Below are 16,660 nucleotides of genomic sequence, written 5' to 3' on the forward strand. Positions count from 1 at the left end.
GCGTTGGAGGAACCAAACCAAAAGTTCGCTTATGTGGCTGAGATGAGTAGAGAAGTGAAGAACTTAGTTAAGTCTCGAACTTTGTAAAGCATGACTGTGCTGAAATACGCTTACTAATATGATACAATTAATTGGTAAAGCTGTAGCGACTTATGACCTTCAATTCCAGCTGGTTACTATAGCATGATAGTATTTATGCCCACAGTGTTTGCTTAGCGCTTTCATCTATTCACTATGGTGACCGAATGCTCATTAGAGTAATTACTCAGCCTCGCATTGTTAATATTTCATTTATGTATTTGCCACAACCGCAATGGCTTAGTGGCCGTAGTTGGGCTTTATTTACAAATTCTTTAATTTGGTTAAATGCAAGCGAATTCGAGCGAAGCATTAGGATTAGGTTTGTGCTAGACCACAATAAATACGTCATAATCAATTACTTGTGGATGTAACTTGTTAATTATGGGAGATTATAAATACATAAATACAGATAAATTTCAAAGTGCTAAATGGCATTATCACTCGTGATGCTCGAATGTTTTTGAATTACAAATGTTTGAGTACCTTGGGAAAGTGTTGTGATAGTGCAGACTTTTTGAGATAGACTCAAATCACAGACAAAAGTTTCTTAGTGGAACGTATTGCCTACTGTTTAACGCTGACTGCAGGTAGTATATGGCTATGAATCCTCTGAAGGGGTAAATAAATCGGCGAAGAGAATATTTTAAAATTTTAAAAATTTTTATTTATCGAAAAAGATTAAACTGTATTGCTGTATCAGTTCATGTAGCACAACAAGGGTTCGCTCGCTTCCGTTCTGCGAATTTCGATGTGAAAGATGCACCTCACTCTGGTCGATCTTTCGTTGAAAAAGTCCATGAAATTATGGGAAATATTGACCAGGTGCGTTCATCGCTAAGGAACTTAACATTAATCATCAAACCGTTTTGAACCGTTTAAAAAACGTTGGCTCGATGTTTGGGAACCACATAAATTGTCTGTGAAAAATTTAATGGACCGAATTAGCATCTGCGATTCTTTGCCGAAACGAAATGAAATCGAACCATTTCTGAAGCGAATGGTAACAGGAGATGAAAAGTGGATCAAAATCGACAATAATGTGCCATGGTCCAAGCGTGGTGAATCTCAATAAATGGTCGCAAAGCCAGGATTGACGCCTCGAAAGGTTATGCTGAGTGTTTGGTGGGATTGGAAAGGAATCAACCACTATGAGCTGTTCCAACCTAACCGAACGATTGATTCTACTTTTTACTGTCAACAGCCAATGAGTTTAAAGCAGTAATCGTAAAAAATGGTCAGAACTGTTCAACAGAAACGGCTTCGTCTTCCAACAGGACAACGCTAGACCATACACATCTTTGATGACTCGGAAAAACCCGGGTGAGCTTGGCTGGGAAGTTTTGATGCATCCACCATATAGCCCTGACTTTGCACCATTTGACTACCGTTAGTTTCGGTCAATGCAGAACTCCCTTAATGGAGTAAAGTTGACTTCAATAGAAGCCTGTGAAAATTACTTGTCGCAGTTTTTCGCGGAGAAACCGGAAAAGTTTTACACTCATGGAATAATGTCTAGCGAAAAGTGGCAAAAAGTAGTTGACCAAAATGACACATATTTAGTTCATTAAAGTTCATTATAAATATAAAGAAAATAAGTTGATGTGTGATTAGAAATATGAAAATACTTTTTCGACTACCCTATATATACCATACATGGTGGCAGAATGAGAACTGGATAACTGAAAAGCCTTGGTATGACTTTCCACAGAGTCTTCAGGTCAAAGTTTGTTGTTTTTTTATTTCTACATAGAAGAGGAAAATTCTGAGGTTATCTGCTCAGGATATAGAAGCATTGTGTTCCTCTGAAATGCCCAGAGTTTAATCAAACTAGAAAGTCATTTCATATTCCTGGATATGTTGACATCATTTGCGCTATTTGTTTTTGCCGGAAGCACACAAGAAGAAACGTAAGGAAAAATGAAATATTATTTTTATACAAAAAAGAATCCTATACCGGGTACTATGAGCTATTACCCAACGCTTGACGAACCGATGACAGTTATTATAAGATAAAGCCATACCTTTTCAAGTTTCGGTATTCATGGAAGCATTTTACATACAAAATCTTTAAAATATAAGGCTATTTGTATTATCAAATCCATTTATTTTCAGTTTCCAAAGTGAGTATGTGGTAACTCAATGCAAGTGCAATCATTTAGTAGAACATATGTATGCGACTAATTGTTTTCACTTTGCACCTACTAAAAAGCCAAACACATTTCGCTAATTTCAACTAAATGGGCATATAAAATTACTGCCGAATGCTTTAAGCACGAATACGCCACTTACCTCATTGCTATGCCGGCAGCCACGCTTGCGGCCACAATAATCAAAAGCAATCCAATGCAAATGGCCACAATTGTCCAGCAGATGGCGCCGCATTGCCAAAGCTGTGCCGTGCTCACCAGCAGCCATTCGTCGTAGCCCGGCTGCACGGAATGTGTAATATAAGTGTTGGAATTGATTTCATGCTGCTCCAGAATCAACAGTGGACGCCATTTGATTGAGTCAATTGATGCTGTTGACTCCGCATCCGCCGTTGCATTGGTGTCAGCATTGACACCATCATTGAAGTCAACTATAGCCGCATTTGTGGTAACGCTACTTTTGCTGTTATTATTGTGGTTATTATTGTTGGCAGTCGCATTTTCGTGCACCACATCCAATACAATGAAATCGTACTTGGGCATTTGCGCGCTGATAACGCCAGCTGGCGTGTCAATGTCATCACTACCACCAGCGACACCGGCGCTACCGTTTTGATTTTTGTTTCGCTTTGCGGTCGGCACATTCGCTTGCTTTATTTTGCTGGGATTTGGTTTTGTTGCATGCGCCGCTAGTTGTTGTCGCACATTCGTAATTATAAAATCGTAAAAATGGAAAAAGTCTATGAAATTCCGTAAATTGGCAATGCGCGCTTGCTCGGCGCGGGTATGTCCGGTGACCGGATGTATGTGGCATAGTTGTTTCAGCAATGTGCGCAGCTGTTGCAACAATTTGCCGTTACGTGTAGCATTATTGTCGTTGTGATTTTGTTGTAAAAACTGCACGCAATGCCCCGTTACATTTTCGATATTCGGACAGATCTCGACAAAATTCAGCCCACTCAGCTGTGGACACTCATCGAATGCCGCCAAAGTGTCACGCGTCGGCTGCACAGTTGTTGTGCTCGTTGTGGTGGCAGTGTGCTCATTATTGCCTACGAATGTCTCAGCAGCCATGGCCTCTTCGTGCTCCTGCAGCGCACGCGTGACCGAGCTGTCCAAGTGCATTGGCCAATTGAGTATGCTCGCTTCGGCACCCCGCTTGCCGTCGGTTGTCATCGCCTTCCAACGCCGCATTTGCCGGAAGTTCTGCACCAATCCAATGCCGTTGTCTTCGAAGGCGACCTTCAAGAAGTAACGGTACTTATCGCTCAGCACTGTTAGTAGCAGCAAATTGGACATTAGTTCGGCGCTGCCGTTAATGCGCGCCAAATTCTTGTAGAAATTATTCTCCGCATTAAAGGACGTGGCCACCACATCGATGAGCAGTACTTTGGTGTGTCGCAGGCCCACCAACTGTGTCAGCAGATGTAATGTGCTGGCATCGTTCATGTCTGCCGTGATGATAATGGCTGTCGTTTGACGCATGCAGTTTTGGAGAGAGAGAGAGAGAGAGGAAAGTGTGATATGAGCTTTATATAAGTGAAAGAATGGCGTTGTAATTATAGCCTTAAAGAAGTCATGTTAAATAGATACTTTTTGCTTATAACATAAGTTATACCTTATTGTAATAATGAATATTTTTTAGTAGAATTCCAGCTTTTAAGTTTTTCGCCAAGTTATGTTTTTCAACTGCAATTAATTATTTAAGTGGGGAGTAGTATACATTTTAAATATTCTCCCAATAATAATGAATTATAAGAAGTATCACAATAGCCCCCATCGATTTTGAAGAACAGATTCCCGACAACTCATGGCACTTTCTCTATAAAGCCCTTAGTCCGAAAATGGATCGCGTCTCAAAACAAACTTTCTCTGACAGAGCTACGCTGTGCCATGTTTGCGGCAATTGATTCCTAAGGACTATTTTCACTTTCCCAGACTCAAATGATGAAGTCAATATATATAAAGCAAGACCATAACAATAAATACGTGAATCTACATAGATAGATACACTTTCGAAGAATGAAACCATTTTTTATAGAAAAGTAATGAAGTTCATCTCGGTCCATTTTGGATTTGAAATCCCCAAAGGTCATAAGAATCAGTGCAGTCGTCTTGAGTTATAAATGAGAGATACACTTTTACACTGGACGTGTTAATTTTAGACAGAAAACTAGCGGTTCATGTTTATACTTTTTGTAAGCTTATTTGGTACTGGTGAAAATATAGTGGTTATAAACACAAGCAGCGCTAATAAAGTTGATGCATATAAATATCACATATAAAGGTTTTCAATAAGGACGCAACAAAAGCAAATCGATGGGAACAGAAAACAACGCCACATTTGCCCACGCTCTTTTGACATTTCACTACAGTAAGGTTTGCCCTTTCATCATGGAAAGATATACGATCCAACAGCGGGTCGAAATTATTAATATTTACTACCGAAGTCACAGAATTTAGTAAAAGTATTTTAATCTGCGACGTCGTTTTGCCTCTTGGCCTTCATCCTTACAAGATCAAATTGATGCAAAAAACATTGTTCCGGATTTTCATCGAAAAATCATCTTCAACGATGAGGCTTATTTCTGGATTCATCAATAAGCAGAATATACATTATTGGTAAGGCAGAAATTCACACGTTCTCTTTGAGTCAACATTGCATACTGAAAAAATTGCGGTTTGGTGCGGCTTATGGGCCGGCGACATCATTGGGCCGTACTTCTTCCGTGACGATCAACACCGGTACGTTGCTGTGAATGATAATCGTTACCGCTCAATGATAACCGAATATTTTTGCCCCCTATTGGATGATAAGAACTAGGACAATATGTGGTTGCAACGGCGCCACAAGCCACACAGCGAATCTTATAATCGATTTATTGAAAACCAAGTTTGGTGAACGTGTTATCTCACGAAATGTCCCAGTTAATCGGCCGTATCGGTCGTGTAATTTGAAGTCGTTAGGCCATTTCCAGTGAGACTACGTCAAGTCTATGGTCTGTGCCAACAAAGCAGTGACGATTGATGAACTTAGTACGAATATCGAACGTAAAATTGCAGCAGTATCGCCGATTAATGCTTGAAAATCGTCGAAAATTTGGTTCAGCGTCTGGACTTCTGCAAGCGTACCCGGGCTGGCCATGCAGAAAAAATCGAGTTGTGTACATAATGGCACCGAATGTATTTTCACAGGATAGGACTTCGTAACGGTCTTATTGACATACCCGTTGCATATGTCGTTTTCTGTAGAAGCCACATTTGGGTAAAGCCATTTACCACAATATTTATAGATTGAATGGCTGCAACTTTTCTTTCGTGCACATGATTGCCTGAACCATTTATAGAAACACTTATTTTTAAATATGAATGCTTTAAATGATTTAAAATTAATTCACTGAAATATGCCCAGTTTTTCTGTAATCATATGCGAAATGTATCAATGACTTGCAACACTTACCTCTACCAATTTTATCCTGTGCACGCAGGTCACGTATGTCGTCGCCGATTTCAATTTTATACGACACATGTAGGTTTGCCGCTATGGCGAGTGGCATACCCCAATTTTCATCTGCAATGAGAAATAGTAAATAAATGGCGTTATAAAGTCAAATGGCCACATATATATTTGTACCCATACAAGTGTGAGTGCGTGGAGCACATCAAATTAATATTATTATAGATTGCAGTGAGGCCGCAGAGCGGAGGCAGCGGCATTCACGTAAAATGAAATTAAACGATACACATGGGATGTCACATAAAGGCTTTGTTCAATTGTCGCAATGGGACAACAAAATTTAATTTGAATCAAATTGATGTTGTAATAGAGCCGCATTCTCTAAAGTGAGGTTATTTTGTAATTTAAATGGAATGTGTTGCCTTTTATATATACAAATGTTGGTATATTGGTAGTACTTTGAGCTAGAAAATTTATCACAAATATGTTTGACTCAACTTTATGGTAGTTAAGCTATAATTTACAATGATTACAGAAAAGTTTCTTAATTTTATGCGTAAGAACAAAAATAATTTAAGAGAGTTAGCACTACAAATGAGGGTCGGTCTGGGCCGAGAACATGAAACTTCACTAGTTGACTCTATCCTTTACGAGGTCACGCCAGTTATAATAAGACAGGTCGTTATGCACTTGGTATTTCCGATAGATGCGTGAACGCTCTTGCTTCCGTTGTTCACCCATGGGTCTCAAGTAGAAGGAGTTTTTCGCTGCAGCATCATCGTTCATGCGAACGACATGGCCTAACCAGCGCATTCTTTGAATTTTGATGCGCTTAACTATATCCAGGCCGACATATAGCTCATACAGTTCGTGGTTCTATCTTCTTCGATACTCATCTCTCACGCGGGCGGTTCCAAAGATATTGCGAAGAACAGTTTTCTCGGTTGCTCCAAGTGCTTCCTCATCTCTTGTCGTCATCATCCAAGTTTCTGCGCCGTATAATTGGTCGGGAATAATGACAGATTTATAGAACGTAATTGTTGTTCGCCGAAAGATGGACTTGCTTCTTAATTGCCCACCGATTTTAAAGAAGCAAGGTTAGTCTGCGCTTGATCCCCAGGCTTAGATTATTGGTAGAATTTATGCTGATTCCGAGATATAATACTGCGATCAAATTGAAATTGTGAATTTTTAATTTATACTTTGCGTGTTTTTCGAATCGGTAAATTTTTTTTAATAAGTTGGTAGTACTGCTAATGACATCTTTGTTAAATTTCACGTCAAAATATGCATTAATGCATGAGATACGCGTCGTTTTGTGAGGCTCTAAAAGTGAATTCTTCGATTTTTACTATGTCTGAATTTATTGAGCAATTGGTATTGGTTATTCGCGGGTGATCGTTGTGCCCAAGGTCATTCTGCAGAGCCGTACGAGCTAAAGAGTCTTCTCCAGGATTGGACGTATTGTGAAAATCTGGTCCATGGTGGATTTCCCAGGTCTAAAGCCAATCAGTTTATTCACAATGGGCTTAATTCTTTCGCACAGATCCTTATACGCGATATGAAGAAGACAGATTCCGCGATAGTTAGCGCATGCTGCGGGATCTCCCTCCTTGTGAATAGGGAATGAATTACTTATTAAATTGTTTCAGACTAATATTAAGAAAAAACTGCACTAAAATCACTATATAGCAGACTTACTGGAATAATGCCTTCTAATAACTGACTTTAAGGCAGACAGCAAAACTTTTATGCAAATCATACATAGAGTTAGAAATAGAAAATTTTCGTAAGAGACTACACAATCTTAATTCCTTTTAATTATGTGAGAATTGAATATTGAAGAAAATGCAGAATGTTTCCTTCGTAAATAAATTTTCGAAAATAAACATTAAGATTGAAAATTATTTCTTTGGGCAATTCTTTCATAAAATACATTACGAATTGCATGCTTGTGTGCAAACCATGCTTCATCTACAAACGGCTATCCAAACGCACCTTGCAAAATGAACTTGAAAAATCCAGAAAAACAAAAAATGCTTAAGCCGGCGGAATAATTCACAAAAGAAGGCCTATTGACGCTGGGTCAAGGACAAATTACCTTTCATAGCTTCATGTGAAGTACAATTATTAAATAACACTACTTATAATCTAAATACTTTCATGAAAGTAATATACGGCCAAAATCATTGGCTGAGACCTATGCCAATGTGCACCCCCGCCATATATATGCACACACTGCATGCTGGAAGAAGCCCTGCAGGCATAGCAAAATTCTTCATTAAGTTAGTTGTGTGCCTTAGCTAACTTCTTACTAAGCTTTACACCCTTGCAAAAGCTTATAATTGCTTGCAGAATTGCTCGTACACAACTACAGATTCAGCAGCGATATCATAACGTATGCACATATTTATATAATTCTCTGCCACACTGAAGTCTCGTGGAAACCAATTATGTGGCCAAGTAGGAAATCTATGCTGTACTGCGTGTGGATCCACAAGCTTTTTGCGTGTGGTTTTAATATTTTGCAACGACGGTGTTTTTAGAGGCAACTGAATTCCCTGTTGGGTTACCTGAGCTTTGTGGGTGTGTGTTCAAGTTTTTGCGCATACAGTACTTCAGCTTGCTTTTGAAAATACTTTCACTGCTACATTTGCATGCATGCACACATCTACATAAACATTTATGTGCATAGGCAACATCTGCGCCTGTGCTTTTCGGTTACTCATACGCCCTGTGGGCGCACACATATCAAGCACATATACTTGTACCCAGCCGACGCGCCAATTTAACAATTTGCTAAATTGCAAACCTAACTAAATTACAGCTTAATTTTCATTTTCTTGATTAGCAAGCGGAGTGAAAATATTTATGCTCATGCATTTTCCAGGCGCTTGGCGGAGCAGCGGTTGAAGACGATGTCGAAAATATTAGCAAAAGAGGTAAAGTTGAAAGGAGGCAAGTGATTTGAGCACTTAAACCGCACATTTATAAATACAGTAGATGAAAATTCGTGGCATTTTACAAACAGAAACTATTTTTCAGTGCTTTTGCAGCAACTGCGCATAACAAAGACAATTGGCTTGCACTGTGCAACATAATTTGAGTTTTAAATTTGATATGCTGAGTATCTTGGAACATATTTAATGCATACAAAATTGGTTTCGATTAATTGTAGGAAAAAATATAATACAAGATGTATACAAAATTTGAGTTAAACTCAATTTATTCGCAAATTTGTTTCTTCATTTTATTCAGTAAATTAAAATATCTGTCTACAAATCTATGAGCTGTTAATAGTTTCTTACGAAAACACATAAATGATACAAATACTATTATATTGAATTGCGTGAAGCTGCTTTCTGGTTGTCATTTGCTACTACTGCGAGATGTATACTAGTGAGAGTCTGTTCGAACAGCAGTCTTACATAATGTTTTGGTTTACTTTTTTCCAAGAATTAATTATCAAAATTTCGTATAATCCTTTGCGGTAAAAGAAACAGGGCTTATTGCTTTCGCATGTGAGCAAACGCACGGTTAAATTTTTCTCGTTTATAAGTTAATGACTTTCGAGCTATTAATTGCAGTATTTCCAATAAAAGTGGCACACGCTTACGCATGGATTAATTTGTGCAGCAGTTTTCAGAACTTTGATTTTTGTTTTGGTTTTGTTAGTTTCTGCATCAGAAGAAAAGCAGTTCTCATTATTTGCATAAAGAATAAAAGGATATTTTAAGGATTACAGTACACATTTTGCACTTTTCCCATGGAAAAAAATGTTATACATAAATGTGCGCACCTTAATTCAAAAACATACACACATGTATATACATACATAGGTATCCCGATTTCAGTTTTATACAAAATAACATAAATGCCGCTAAAGCCGAACTACGTGCTAGAAATCGCAAGGAAACAAACGTGGTTTTAAGAAATCCAATTTCAAAACTAAAATTATTTTCTAGTAAGTAATACTTAAATAAGCAATAACTAAGGCAAAACAATGGAACTGCTTATAATCTTAGTACATTACATAGTTTATATTATCCTTTCTTGAAGCATCACAAAAGATCTTCAGGTGAAATTTTTTTCGAAAATGGATTAAAGAAGAGTTAGTGTAAGCGAAATGAACTTTTAAAAGCAGAAATTTTTTTTAATCTTTCTCACATATTCTTTGGGACTGAATCGAAAAGAACAATGGATAGCAAGAAATAAAAAAAGTATGCATAAAGCCATCATCTTCTCATATATACTATATGTAAGAGAGCTATTGCTTTCGCAACTCAACTTACGAAGAAATCACTGGTAGTGTTCGAAAAATTTAAAGCGTAAAGTGTGCAAGGATGTAGAAGAATCAAGGGCTAGTTAAATCTCATTATGATAATTCACGACTCGAAAGGTTTGCTGGCGTTGAATCCTAAAAGCATCCTAAAAGCATAACAAATCTGATGAGAAGTTCATCGAAATGGTGGCCGGTGAATGTTGCACTACAACTATCCAACCAAACAACTAACTAACCGAAGTGTAAGACAATTTTACTAAAAACAAATGTGAAGATTTGTTTTCAATTATTTTCTTTTGATTGCAAAATGCAAACATTAATATATTTCGATAACCGCCAACATAGTTTTGGCATTGCATAAAAGTGAACAAGCCGACTATTTTGTGATTATATAGTTGTTGTTGCATAATTTTGGTTGCATGCTCTGTTTTAGTGAATATTTCAATATTTCAGGTTTGACTGAAGTTCCATCAAAAGCAGCTGCAGTGGAATGTTGGTTACGGCATTTACTTAGAATTACTGAAATTACTTGTTGTTGTTTGTATTTAGTTGTATGAAAAATTTTTATTTGCATTCGCAACTATTTGTGCGGTAGTTTCGGGTTTGGTTTCTCTCTCTTATCATCTTGATTTTCTTGGAAAATCAATTTTACATTTCTTTTGCCACAACGGAGAATTTCGATGGAATGAAAAATTGAATTATATTTATTTGATAAAATGTTCACAAAATTAAATAATATTTAAGACAGACAGTTGTGGTTGAAATATTAGGTTTTCTCTTATATGCAAAGCACTCTTTTGGACCTTATTCACTATTATACATAGTCTTAAATAACTTGATTGCCAGTTAAAAGAGTGAAGGCGCCTCCTCAATTAGCATGGGATTAATACAGCAAGACTGTGCATTTGCAATCTACATACATACATATATTCATAATCCAAATAGCAACCGGATAGCGGCGTTATTATGGTGGCTGATAGGCTTAGGCTTTTCCAGCATCGGTTTTGTGGTCGAACTATGAGATTTTAATTAAGTTGATTTGCTAACCGAACCAGTTGCATATGTGTGCGTATACATAAGACATATGAACGTAAACCAATAAATCAGGGTATTGGCACACAAATAAGCTTAGGTGCATATGCATATTAGGGAGTTTCTTATTTCGACAGTTTACTGCTTTTAATAAACGCCCCGTAAAGCTATAGTTTTAACGCTTAGAAAAGTATCCAAAGAAAAATAGCTCTTTATTTTCAATTTAAACTGTGACCAAATTATTATACTTTTCCCATATATTTATAGGGTATTTTTTAAACATTTACAATATAGTTTTTAACTCCAAAGCAAATAAATGTACAACTTTGAAAGAGTAGTTCTCTAACACAAAAGTTTTTGCTCAACAAAAGCAGTCTGCAAGATTTCTTTATACAAACATTTCTTTTAAAGTTATACGCAATTGAGGTTATGTATCAAATGTACTGTATTCATAAAGTACACCACGTCGTATGAGCAACATTTTCATGAATGCTGAGACCTATTGATGTACAATTTTAACTGCGTATACTTTCTAAAAGAAGGTGTTAATGTAAGAAATCATGAAAAATTTTTTGTAATACGGAAATTTTTAATTTAGAATATGATTTATTCAAAGGTGTACATTTAGTTGCTTAATGCAAAAGATCAAAAAAATTCCATGTTAAAAACATGAGATAAGAAAAAATTGTTTAGACACAGTTCAAATTCAAAATGAAGGGTTTGTTTATGTATGTTGTTTATATTTTACTGACATTTTAGCAGTCATTTGCAAAATACAATAAAATGGGGAAATAACGAACACCCTAATGTATATGAATTAGAGCGGTTCGATTTTTTTCCTAAAACCCGGGAAATATTCTACGGAAGTCCGGTCTGGAACCGGTTTCGAATCAGCGCTTCTTAGGGCAAAATTTAAACAATATGAGTAACCGGTTGTATGGGAGATATGTAAAATAGTTGTCCAATCTGGCCGACTCATACCAATTATCAATAGAATATAAAAATGCATCTACAAATTAATATCTCAAAAACTGACGAACAAATTTTTATCATCCCTAAAAGCTTCGCTTTCAAAATCAGTAGCTCGAAACCGGTTTTAGACCCATAACCTCTCAGGCAAAGTGGTTCATAATGATCTGTAGAACATTTTCCGCATACGTGATTTTCCCGCTTATACACACTGTAGCTGGTCATAATAGACATTCAATGATTTTGCCCTTAATTATGTCCATTTCGCTGTAATTGCCGTAAACTTCAACATAATAAGTAGTCATAGAAACTCATGACAGTTTATGCTGGGTGGGTGTGAACTAATCGGATTGTGTGTGCAAACATTCTCCAAGGGTTTTCAATAAAGGTAAAATAAATGCGAGCTATTTGAAACTTGAATGATAGAAGACATGAGATATGCAGATATAAAGGGGATATATTTACTTAACTTCTGAATATTTTCTTGACAAAAGGTTTTCATAATGATAAGTTTGGGAGGTGTTTAGAATTTACGCATGAATTTGACTTTGCTTTCGAATGTTCACATAATTTACGTCTTTTTTGAATAATAAAAAACCACTATTTCAGCTAGCAGCGTCTAGAAATTCAAAAGTGTCTTAAAAAAGAAATTTGTACGATATTTCTGGTATTTATTAGATATTTCTCGTTATCGGATTTCAAAAAAGAAAATGACAGCTGGAACAAGTTCACCTTGACTGTAGACCCAGCAAAAGTTGGTCGTACAAAAATATTATCGACCTTCTCAGCCTGAATATAATACTTCATGGAAAACTTCCCTATCAAAATCTCATTTTTGTAGCTACTAGCGAAGAAGCAAACTGTTCTCAATTTATCATCTTTGAAAGTAACATACATATACTATTTTTTGGTTTTTTTTTTTAAATATGGCATAAATGCTGAGCTTAGGATGGGATAGATACCGAGAGTTGAAGAGGGATGCGAGACGCATTTTGCAGACAGAAAAATAAAGAGGCCGAAATGAGTGAGTATGAAGAGCTTGACAAGCTGGCCGACAGGGGTAATGCTCGAAAATTTTACGATAAGATGCCGTGACTAACAGAGGGTTTCAAGACCGGAGCACACTCTTGTAGAATCCCCAGAGGTGATCTGGTAACCGATGCTCAGAACATACTAAAATTATGGAGGGAACACTTCTCCTGCTGAATGGCAGTGAAAGCATAACGAAAGGAAAAGGCGAACCCGATTCCCCAATCAACGACGACGGGGCAGATGTTCCATTGCACGACCATGAAGAAGTTCGCATAGCGTTTGCCCGTCTGGAGAACAACAAAGCGGCTAGGGCCGATGGATTGCCGGCCGAGCTATTCAAACACGGCGGCGAAGAACTGATAAGGAGAACGCATCAGCATATTTGTAAAATATGGTCGGATAAAAGCATGCTCAACGATTGGAATCTAAGTGTGCTCTGCCCAATCCACAAAAAGGGAGACCCCACAATCTGCGCAAACTACCTGGGATAAGTCTCCACAGCATCGCATATAAGGTTGTAACGAGCGTATTGTGTGAAAGATTAAAGCCCACCGTCAACAAACTGATTGGACCTTATCAGTGTGGTTTAAGACCTGGAAAATCAACAACCGACCAGATATTCACCATGCGCGAAATCCCAGAAAAGACCCGTGAAACGAGAATCGACACTCACCACCTCTTCGTCGATTGCAAGGCATCTTTTAACAGCACGAAAAGGAGCTGCTTTGGGCCGCGACGTCTGAATTTGGTATCCCCGCAAAATTAATACGGCTGCGTGAACTGACGTTGGGCATTACCAAAAGATGCGTCAGAATTGAGAAGGATCTCTCAGAACCGTTCGATACCAAACGAGGTTTCAGACAAGGCGACTCCCTATCGTGCGACTTCTTCAATCTGCGGGTGCAGAAAATAATTCGAGCTGCAGGACTTAATTGAGCAGATGCAGTCTTTTATAAGAGTGTACAGTTGCTGGCGTATGTTGATGATATTGATATCATTGGCCTCAAAATTCGTGCCGTTAGTTCTGCTTTTTCCAGACTAGATAAGGAAGCGAAGCAAATGGGTCTGGTGGTGAACGAGGGTAAGATGAGATATCTCTTGTCATGTCTGAGCAGCCGCTGTAGCTAGGTCATGTCGTATGTATGGACGAAAACAATCCAGCTCTGAAAGTATACGACGCAATTTCCAATTGGTGTCACGTTGCGAGAAGCAGAAACGACTGGCGCGATGTTGTTAACTCGGCTATAATCGCGTAAGTGGTGTCCACGCCAGTAAAGAAGAAGAAGATAAATGCTGAGCTTAACCCGTATTTTCGACGTGAAAAAATTTTTGCTATATCTTGATTTTTTATTTTAATATTTGTGCGAGTAACAGACATTGTAAAACCGTAGAACATTTTATAGATTTTTAACGCGTGCTATAAAATTCATTTGCCATGCGAAATATGTACTTTCATTTTCTTTACAACAACTGTGGGCAATAGATGCGGAAACACATACGCACAAGCATTTGAGTGTGTGGGCATCACTTTGGTAAGCCATTCACTGAGTTCACTGAACCTTACAAACAAGACCAAGCAACCAAAAAATGAAATCGCTTTTATACACGGTGTGTTTGTCGTCACCATTATGGCAAAAACAACGCGCTGAACATGAACAATAACAATCGCCGCCGAAATACAAAAGAATGCCCCTTATATACTTCAGCGGACAAAAGCAGCGAAAGTGCAGGAAAACAATAAACTAAAGTGTGCGTAATATTTACTGCAACTAGACGAACATATATTGTGCATATGTGTCTGCAGCAGTATGTGGGTATGAAAGGACAAAGGAAATTTGACAGTAACAAGCGCTACGAAAATGGCGAAATCAGTAAATATTCTCAATAGACCAATATGCGTGAGTGTTTATCAGCAGCGGCGCTGGCAGTGATTAAATAAATTACATGCCAGCAAGCAAACTTAAGTGTGAGCTTGTGAATATGCCTGCTGTGTGGTGTTATGTTTGATTCCCGCTGCGCTAATGAGCAAACAATCAAAGTCATTACCAGCCAATACTGATGGGCAAGGCATTAAATGAGTATGCTCACTGCTATTCAGGCTATTTTTATACTCTCGCAACAAAGTTGCTAAGGAGAGTATTATAGTTTTGTTCACATAACGGTTGTTTGTAAGTCCTAAAACTAAAAGAGTCAGATATAGGGTTATATATACCAAAGTGATCAGGGTGACGAGTAGAGTTGAAATCTGGATGTCCGTGCAAGCTGTAACTTGAGTAAAAATTGAGACATCATGATGAAACTTGGTACACGTATTTCTTGGCATAAGAAGGTTAAGTTCGAAGATGGGCAAAATCGGCCCACTGCCACGCCCACAAAATGGCGAAAACCGAAAACCTATAAACTGTCATAACTAAGCCATAAATAAAGATATTATAGTGAAATTTGGCACAAGGGATCGCATTAGGGAGGGGCATATTTGGACGTAATTTTTTGGGAAAAGTAGGTGTGGCCCCGCCCCCTACTAAGTTTTTTGTACATATCTCGGAAACTACTATAGCTATGTCAACCAAACTCTACAGAGTCGTTTCCTTCAAGCATTTCCATATACAGTTCGAAACTGGAAGAAATCGGATAATAACCACGCCCACCTCCCATACAAAGGTTATGTTGAAAATCACTAAAAGTGCGTTAACCGACTAACAAAAAACGTCAGAAACACTAAATTTTACGGAAGAAATGGCAGAAGGAAGCTGCATCCAGGCTTTTTTTAAAAATTGAAAATGGGCGTGGCGTCGCCCACTTATGGACCAAAAACCATATCTCAGGAACTACTAATCTAATTAATTTTACAGCAAAATAAAAAAATAAGTAAATGACGGATAATGAAATCTCGATTATCACTTTATCATGCGAGAGTATAAAATGTTCGGTGACACCCGAACTTAGCCCTTCCTTACATGTTAATCATTACGTGAGTGAACGCACCACAATACAGAGTAGTGTTTTTAATCTTTCCAAATAAATATTAACTTTTTTTCAGTTTAAAAGCCTTATGATGTTACGTATACGCCACGGCACAATATTAAATTAATTACCTACTACTATATAGTTAGCTTTTATAAGTGTTTATGGAAACTAAAAAATCAGTGAGCTGAGTTAATTTTACTTGTCATATATTTGTTAAAACCGAGTTTTCTTTAGATATTCATATATTTTTTACTATTTTGGAAAATATTTATCTGTTCATAAGCGTTGTTTTATAAATTTCAGAACAAATTCTACACAGAAAACCAATGATGCTCAACAAAATTTACATGCCAAGTAAAGCAAGTATTAATGAATCGAAAAAAATTTAAAAAGAATAAACTATTGGCTTATGTGTTGGCCTTCAGTAGGACCAAGGCAGAAAAGTCGACCAATAAAGTCGGTAGAGTATAATCAAAGGGATGAAATAGCACGAAAATTTCAAGAATGAAAAATGTATATACATACAAGTATATAGTATATAATTGCTAAGAAGAAAACTTCTTCTGATAATAAATTTGTGTTTAACACAGTATTTGAAATATTGTTTGAGAACTTATCTTCTATATAATACTTAAGCTAAGAATCTTAAGCTGTAACAGAAAACTTTGCGTGAATCTACACAAATAATTTAGC

General features: G+C 37.4%; 1 protein-coding gene across 1 annotated transcript in view; it reads right to left on the reverse strand.

Moving 5' to 3' along the window:
* Nucleotides 1–16,660, reverse strand: part of LOC126751150 (uncharacterized) — a 95,495-nt gene that overhangs the window by 9,618 nt on the left and 69,217 nt on the right. The window contains exons 5-6 of the mRNA XM_050461161.1: nucleotides 5,689–5,799; nucleotides 2,371–3,697 (exon numbers count right to left, since the gene is read on the reverse strand). Of these exons, the coding sequence (XP_050317118.1) occupies nucleotides 2,371–3,697; nucleotides 5,689–5,799 (1,438 nt within the window). The remainder of the gene's footprint in view (nucleotides 1–2,370; nucleotides 3,698–5,688; nucleotides 5,800–16,660) is intronic.

Source organism: Bactrocera neohumeralis, chromosome 2, assembly GCF_024586455.1.
Source record: "Bactrocera neohumeralis isolate Rockhampton chromosome 2, APGP_CSIRO_Bneo_wtdbg2-racon-allhic-juicebox.fasta_v2, whole genome shotgun sequence".
NCBI classification, from domain to species: Eukaryota; Metazoa; Arthropoda; class Insecta; order Diptera; family Tephritidae; genus Bactrocera; species Bactrocera neohumeralis.